Raw genomic sequence first — 8,204 nt, 5'->3', positions numbered from 1 at the left:
TGTCATGTACTAGCTTTCGATGGGTCACAAATTTTGATCGACTTAGAATTATCGGATCTATATTAATCTTCAAAGGGTTGATTTTGGTTCCAAATTTCATCGTTTACGCCTTTTTTCCGGGAATATTTATTACATGTTTCGGTGTGCTATTTCACCTAGAGACCAAAATGCGGAAAGAAATGTGTTTATAGATCAAAATAAAAATAGCTAGAGTGGCTATATTACAATGAATGTGGTTATGTATGTCTATATGACACAAGCTGTAGTCCAGAAATATATACAAACAAACCAAATCAAAGACATAATAAATAGACTTCAGAAGAATCCTCTTCCATATGCAAGATTCGCATACTGATAAGGCGCTATGTTCGCGGCGAATCCGCCATTTTTCGGATCGAAAGGAGGAACTGGTCTATTGGTAGTTGTTGGAGCAAAAAATTGATGATTATTTGCTGCTTGAAATAGAAGCTGCTCTGCTTGCTTTTTCACATTCTGCTTTAGCATCTCTAGAGATGTTTTTAGTTGCTTGAGCTGAGCCGAGTCGAGTTGGTCTATCGGAGATTCATACCAGTGCTGAGCTTGGCTTATTTTCCTCATTTGATCAAGCTCTTCTCCTCTCTTTTTCTCCATTTCCAATTGGTTCACAGTCTAGTGTAGAATTCATTAGTATTATATAGATAGGATTTAATGGATTGTTACTATAAATAATCAAACTGAACGAAAAAATTTGGTTAGGTTCGGTTTGATTTTTAGTTAAGTTTTAGTGTAAACCGAATCGAACCAAAAAAATTGACTCGGTTTGCTTTGAATTTTATTATATCCGTGTAAATTTAATTAGATTTCGGTTTTGAAAAAAAGAAGCAAATTTCAATTTGGTTTGGTTCGAACTGTATATAAACGCCTAATATCATGCTTTTAAAGTTAGGTTAAAATTACGACTTTCCCTGAATTTTTTTAAAAATCACAGTGTCCCTTTTGATATATTAATTTCATTTAACTGAAATTTGCTCGATTTAGTTATTTAATACAGAAATGCTATAAAAAGAGGAAAATAATAATTTTAACATAAACTCAAGATTGATAGGAATTACTACTAACATTTAAAAGAAGAATCCAGGGTATTAATGTATACCTGAGTAAGTTGAAGATTGAGGTCGCGAACTCTAGCATTGCGATGAGCTTCAATAAGTTGCAGAGTTCCACAAAATTGCGGGGAATTTCTCGAGAGAAAACGATCAACAACAGCATCAACACAAGGATGACCGTAAGAAAAAACTTTCTTTCCGGGTGAAAAGACTACAATAGCAATCTCTGCTCCACAAAGAGTGGAAAGTTCGCTAGCTTTCTTGAAAACTCCGTACCTACGTTTCGAAAACGTTACTAAACGATTGCTCTCTCTCGATATTTTCACCATCTCCAACTTTTGCCGACCTTTACTTCTTTTCGACATAGCTAGATACGCTCAGAAAAACACGAAAAAACGATATTTTGAATGATTTTGATTGTTTGACAGAGTGAAAATGGATTAGTATTTATAGGATTGTAGTTTGGTGATTTTGAATGTCTGTGCTGTCTGTGTTTTTGTGACAAATCCAAGTACATTGGTGAGTTATTACATTACTAGATTTGGAGTTTTCAGAATCTTGTTAGGGCTAACATATATGGTATAAACATAACAAATGATTAAGAATTATTGCTGTTCTTGTTCATAATTTTTAATCTACGACTAGATACAATGAAGATTGGCTGGATAAATGATTTGCATATTATTCTTGTTGATTATGAAATTTTTCTTATGCATTTTGACTCGGTATCGTGAAGTAATTTTGGAGAAAACGATATGCTTACTCCTATTACTAGAATGCGCGTGCGGTTCAAACTAAACTGAATCAAATCAATTTTTTTCTAATTGAGTTGAATTAAAAAAATTCAAATCAAACCGAACCGAACTAGTCAGATCGATCAATCTTCGGTCCGATTTGCACTAAAACTTAACTGAAAATGGTATATTCAAAATCGAACTGAATCAAATCATGTCTATGTGGTCTGGATTTGCAGTTGTAAAAATTACAATTCAGCCAATTATGAAGAAGTATGATTGGTATTCTTACTTTATGAGATTAAACAGAAATTTCATATTTATCCAAAAAAAACAAAATTTTCGAGTTTTAAATTCCGATGATCATATCTATTTAGATTAAAGTTTATTGTCCATTTAATTAAAATGAAAATTCGTAAAATTTCATGATAAGTATTTGAAATTCTTGTGATATGTTTCAACATTGTGCAAAAAAAGTTTATGCTGATTTACGAAATGCTTAATTCTTTAAATACTTCATTGCTGATTTTCTGATTTAAAATTAGAAAGCACTTTTTTTATCAAATTGAAAACTTAGTCAACAAAATCTATTTAGAGATAATCATTTGTTACCATTTTTGTACGGATACAACCAAATAGTAGTCAAGTTCCAACAATTACCTAAAATAAATTTTATTGCCTTTGAATCAGGCGGATCCAGAAACTTGAGATGGTGGGGTCCACACACACACACATATATATATATATATATATATATATATATATATATATATATATATATATATATATATATATATATATATATATATATATATATATATATATGTATATATATATATGTTAAAAATTATAGATTTTGAATTAATAAAATTGAAAATAATAAATTTTATTTTTCAATAGTTATTTTCAATTAATTTTTATTTTATTAAAATGCTCAATAATTATACGGTTACTCAAACTATTAAATTTATACTTTAGTGAAGCATTATTCATTTTTATTTCAGATAGAAATTAATTTCCGTGTGAAGTATGATAATGAAAATATTAAAATTATTCTATTCAATTGTATATAAACTTTGTTTATACAATATCCTAACATAATTAACTACATAAATTAAAAAAAAAAATCTACACTTTAAATATTTAGTAGTAATTAATAAATAAATAGAACAAATATATATAATTGTACTATATGTTTATACTTTATATTATATAAAAATGACCTAATAAATAATTTAGATATAATTTAATAAATTTTATACTTAATTTTTAAGAATTGTAGTTGGTTTTCAATTATTTGTAATGTGTATATCAATTTAAAGAGTGATTTATAATTTTAATTTGACATATGTGGCAACATAAGATTTTAAAATAATTTTATTTAATTTTTAATTTTATTTGTTTTAATTAACGAAAAATCTATATATTATATAATTGAGAGGACCAACGGAGCCCTCTCATTGATTCTCACCAAATAAAGCTATTTTAGAATTTCCAATTTTTTTAAACTACTTCAATTTTATTTAATTTTTAAATTAAAAATTAAAACTAATAGATAACTCACATTAGTTCCCATTTCTTTTAAAATACTTATTTTTAAATTAAAAGTTAAAACTAATAGATAACTCACATTAGTTCCCACTTTTTTTAAAACTACTTCAATTTTATTTAATTTTTAAATTAAAAATTAAAACTAATAGATAACTCACATTAGTTCCCACTTCTTTTAAAATACTTATTTTTAAATTAAAAGTTAAAACTAATAGATAACTCACATTAGTTCCCACTTCTTTTAAAATTTAAAATACTTATTTTAAATAAATTTATCATATTTTAATATCCTAACCTATACGAACCACCTAATTTATCAATATAAATACATCATAATTTCATGAGAATATAAATGTCATGTTTACATTATTCTTCCTCTAATTTTTTTCTATTCGTTCTCTTTTTACACCGTGATTTCTAGCTGCTAGGGTTTTATTTTTGCTCATTTGTTTGTAATTAATTGTTTTGTTGTCATGGAATGTGTTTTCTTTTAGTTAATAATATAAACGATTTGTTTTATTTCCTTTGTCAAGTTCTCAATTTTTTTTAATGTATTATGATAATTGCAATTTGAAATTTAACTTTTTTCTATCACCAGATGTTGATGCATGTTACGAGAAAGTGGAAGCTGGCTATAGCTTTAGATTTAGAGGTATTATATCATCTTTTCATATTTAGTTTTTCACATTTTTTTTATTATCTTAAAAATTAATATAAAGAATTAATTTTTGAATAAGTTCCTTAGTGAAACAAATTAATGGTAAACATTATCATTCAATATTTGGCCACAACTTTGTTTTCTTATTATATAAATTATTTTTTCAATTTTATAATATTCATATATGATGCATTAATTTTTCATTAGAGTGAAAACATGTATAGAAATTGAACTAAGCTTTAAATTTTTTCTGTCATGTTGAAAAGTTTCTGATTCACATTATTTGATGTTTATTGAAGTACGTTGACCTCCATATTTTGAAGCAATTTTTAGGTAATATTAAAGAGTAAAAATAATAACCACGCAAATAAATAAGTGCTTTAATTTGATCAAAGTAGATGTTAAATAATATTAACTAGGCAGTTATGTTGTTGAATTTAATTTAAATTAACTTAAAATATTATTAAACAATTAACAGAACTATAGAAAAATGAGCTTGAATTTTATATTTCATTATTGTTTTGGGTTGTATTTTTGAAATCTCCCATGAATTGTGAGATCCTTTTAGATTATTTTCATCGGAATGAGATACTAAAATACGTCAATTTAAAAAAGAATAAAATTGCAACACAAAAAACCTATAAAAGTGTATTTTTTTTTAATAAAAATATAATTAATATTATATATTATATTAATTCTGCTCAAATCTGCGGGCAATTAAGAGGGCCAACAGATTCCTCTTATTCAATCTCACCAAATATAATATTTTGGTCAGTTATCATTTTTTTAAACACACCTATTTAAATTCAATTTTTAAATAACTATTTAACTTATACTAAACTTCTTAATTTATATAATATTCAACTTACAGTAAACTTCTTAATTTATATATGAACATTAACATTAAGAGTTATAGAATGATAAAACGAAGAAGAAGAAGAAGAAATTGCAAAACCAAATAAGACAAGTACAATTATGTAACTTCAAACACAATTTAATCGTGTTTATTTTGACGTTATCATCAAAGTGCTTTTATAGGAGCAAGGTTTATCATGAAAAAGAAAGACCGTAGACAAGATGTTGCTGCTCTTGGTGTTAGAGCCGGTAAATTTTCTTTATTTTCTTTCGTTATTTATGGGTTTATCTGCTTTGTTAAATTCTTGATTTTCTTTTGTTTTGATAGGCGTTGGTAGATATTTACACTAACCAAAATCAATTATATATTAGGTTGAGAATTTTATAAATCAAATAGATAACGAATTATATCTAACCAAATAAAATTAAAATTGAACTATTATTTAAATTATTTTATTTTCGTACAAAACAAAAATTACAATATTTTTAAATTAATTATTTATCATAAAAATATCATATATGACAGTAATGATAAACTAAAAATCATTTATATAATTTATTAAATTAATGAAAATTTTATATTAAAAATAGTTATTTTATTAGTTTAGCAGAAAATTGTACTAATAATATTATTTCATTTTTTTAATAATGTTAACATTAGCTATACAATTGTATCATGCTTTATCGAAAATATACAATAAACAATCAATTTTTTTATTTTTTTAATTGATAAATAATTAGTGATAATGATGTACATAATGTTGATATGGATGAATAATTGGATGGTTTATGCATTACAAGTTTCGGCAATTACTGTGAACAATCAATTGGAGGTTGTTTATGCGTAGACATATACATTCATTAAAAAAGAAAGATAGATACATTCATATATATAATGCATATATTTAATCATTTAGATAAGGTGGATTCTGCATTTCAATTTCGGCATATTATTTTAAAATTAGGTTTAGTAACTTTTTTAATTATTGATTATAGTTGTTTGTTTTCTCAAAATAATCTAACTTATTAATAGCCACCAAAGAGTTCTTATTTTTCATGATTAAAAATTCTATTAAAAGTTATTTTTTTTACTTTGGAAGTTTCTAATGAATACAATTTCAAAGATTTCAATATTTGTCACCGTTTTATTTGTTTTTCTATTTTTATATTTTCATGTTAAATTTCAAAAATAATATTAATTTATGGAAAATATATAATAACATTAATAAATATAATTGAGAGGACCAACGAAATAAATATAAATATAAATAAAGTAAAATAATTTATTAATATGATGTGATATTAAAATATAGGAGATCTAAATAAAAAAAATAGTTTCGCAATCTAAATTAATCTTAAAAAAAGAAATAAGTATGTAATAGATAATCGAGCACAAATTTTGTGATAGAAAAAGAAACATTAATGTCTTATTAACAATAACAAGAGAACGAGATCACATAAGTATATTTTATGATGATTATAAATATTTAAAAAATTTGATATCCAATTCGAATTTCATTAGAATAAGTAATTGTATGCAAATTTACGAGAAAAAAATAAAAGAGCAAAAGAGCAAAAAGAATGAACTTCGACAAACAAATATATAAAATAGAAAATGCAAAAAATATAGAATTAATTGTAAATTAATATAAAAACTTTACCATGATTTGTAATTATAACATGAAATTTAAAATTTTGCTATTTAAATTAAATATTAAGTTGATTTCGCGCAAATGCGCGGGCTTACGACTAGTGTATTATATTATTCAAAAGATAAATGGTTTAAATAATAAAAAAGTTAATATTTTATCATTATGATCTAACTTGATAAACCATTATGTAAATGTTTTTGATTAAATTATATAAACATGATATATTAATAGGTTTTAATAAATATATTAACATATATATGGGTAATTTTTATTTTCCAAGAAAAAGACCCACCCTCATTAACCTGCATCCGCCTCTGCTTTGAATGATTTCTTATATATTTTTCCATTAATTTAAGTGCTTGTTTTTATCCAAAACAACAATTGTCAGATTTGCATTCCTTTTTTTTTTTCATCCCAATTTTCCCGCTTCAGACACACTATTTATTTACAAAATTAAGTATTGTTAAATTATTTTATCAAAAAAATAAAATATCGCATTATTAATAGCCAGGTTCAAATTCTGGAGCAGACATTTGTTAATTATCCAGAAAATAACATTATAGTGCATTTCGTTCACATAACTTTCACATCATTTTATTAGAATATTTTATAAATTACTATAACTAGTATTAGAAATTTATTATATTGCGTGTTTATTTCGAATAAATCTTATATATTTATAATTTATTTATAAATAGGTATAAGTACATTTTATTTATTTAGGAGTTTATATAAGGCCAAATGGTACAAAAAACTCAAACCTTTACGACTTGTTGCAATTATATCCAAATCTTTTAATTTTTGCAATAATATCCAAATTGCATTTTTGTTGTTGCAATAATATCTAAATTGCATTTTTTGTAGCAATAATAGCCAAATTGATGGCTAAACTTGTTGTTTTCAATTAAAATATTAGACCATTATTATATTTTGATATATAATAATATGGTAAAAGTCCCCAAAAATGGCAAAAAACTCAAAAAAAATTCACATAAAAAGTGCAATTTGGATATTATTGCAACAAAATAATGCAATTTGGATATTATTGCAAAAATTAAAAGGTTTGAATATAATTGCAACAAGTCGTAAAGGTCTGTTTTTTTTTTTTACCACTAAACCTTTATATAATCATTTATTTTTCAATTGTTGAAAAGTGTCAAAAATTAGATTTCATGGTTTTTTTTGCTCTATTTCTAATAGGACTTAGTTTCTTGGTATTTTGGTTTGTTAGGGGCAATGGAACTATATTCCCATCGGATAGAAGCATGGGCAAACATATAATTATTTCTACGCTAAAACTCTAGTATATAAACATGTAATTATTTCTGCGTCCTCTGAGAATGTAAGTGTTTGCCGAACCTCGTTAAATATTGTGTTTTTGTGTGTGATTGCTTTCTTATCTTCTCGATTTCGTTTATTATTCTTATTCAAATTATATTCTACAAAATCCCTTGTTATTTCGCATTATTGTTATCGTTTCAATCGTCCTGCTGTGCGCATAGATTTCACAACTATTGATATCAGAGTTTCGTTGTGAGGGTAATGAAACAAAATAATAATTTTGGTAATAAAAAGGAAATACAGTATCCACTTTTTAACTAAGTGAAAGTTCAATAAGCCATCAAATCCAGTACCCGCCAGAATATATCGAGATATATTATGAGATCGC

At 24.9% G+C, this 8,204-nt stretch overlaps 2 protein-coding genes across 2 annotated transcripts; both read right to left on the bottom strand.

Moving 5' to 3' along the window:
• Positions 1-239: 239 nt before the first annotated feature.
• LOC126659577 (uncharacterized) lies at positions 240-652 on the bottom strand. The gene has a single exon (XM_050352875.2). It carries the CDS (start codon positions 628-630, stop codon positions 316-318), a length of 315 nt encoding a protein of 104 aa, XP_050208832.1. The 5' UTR covers positions 631-652; the 3' UTR covers positions 240-315.
• A 365-nt stretch (positions 653-1,017) lies between these two features.
• Positions 1,018-1,450, bottom strand: LOC126661493 (agamous-like MADS-box protein AGL62). Its single transcript, XM_050355347.1, has 2 exons — positions 1,133-1,450; positions 1,018-1,035 (listed from the first exon to the last, which is right to left on the bottom strand). Exons 1-2 carry the CDS (start codon positions 1,448-1,450, stop codon positions 1,018-1,020), a joined length of 336 nt encoding a protein of 111 aa, XP_050211304.1.
• Between the last annotated feature and the right edge of the window lie 6,754 nt (positions 1,451-8,204).

This window comes from Mercurialis annua, linkage group LG8, assembly GCF_937616625.2.
Source record: "Mercurialis annua linkage group LG8, ddMerAnnu1.2, whole genome shotgun sequence".
In the NCBI taxonomy this organism is placed as follows: domain Eukaryota; kingdom Viridiplantae; phylum Streptophyta; class Magnoliopsida; order Malpighiales; family Euphorbiaceae; genus Mercurialis; species Mercurialis annua.
This window is presented reverse-complemented; position numbering and strand designations above follow the sequence as displayed.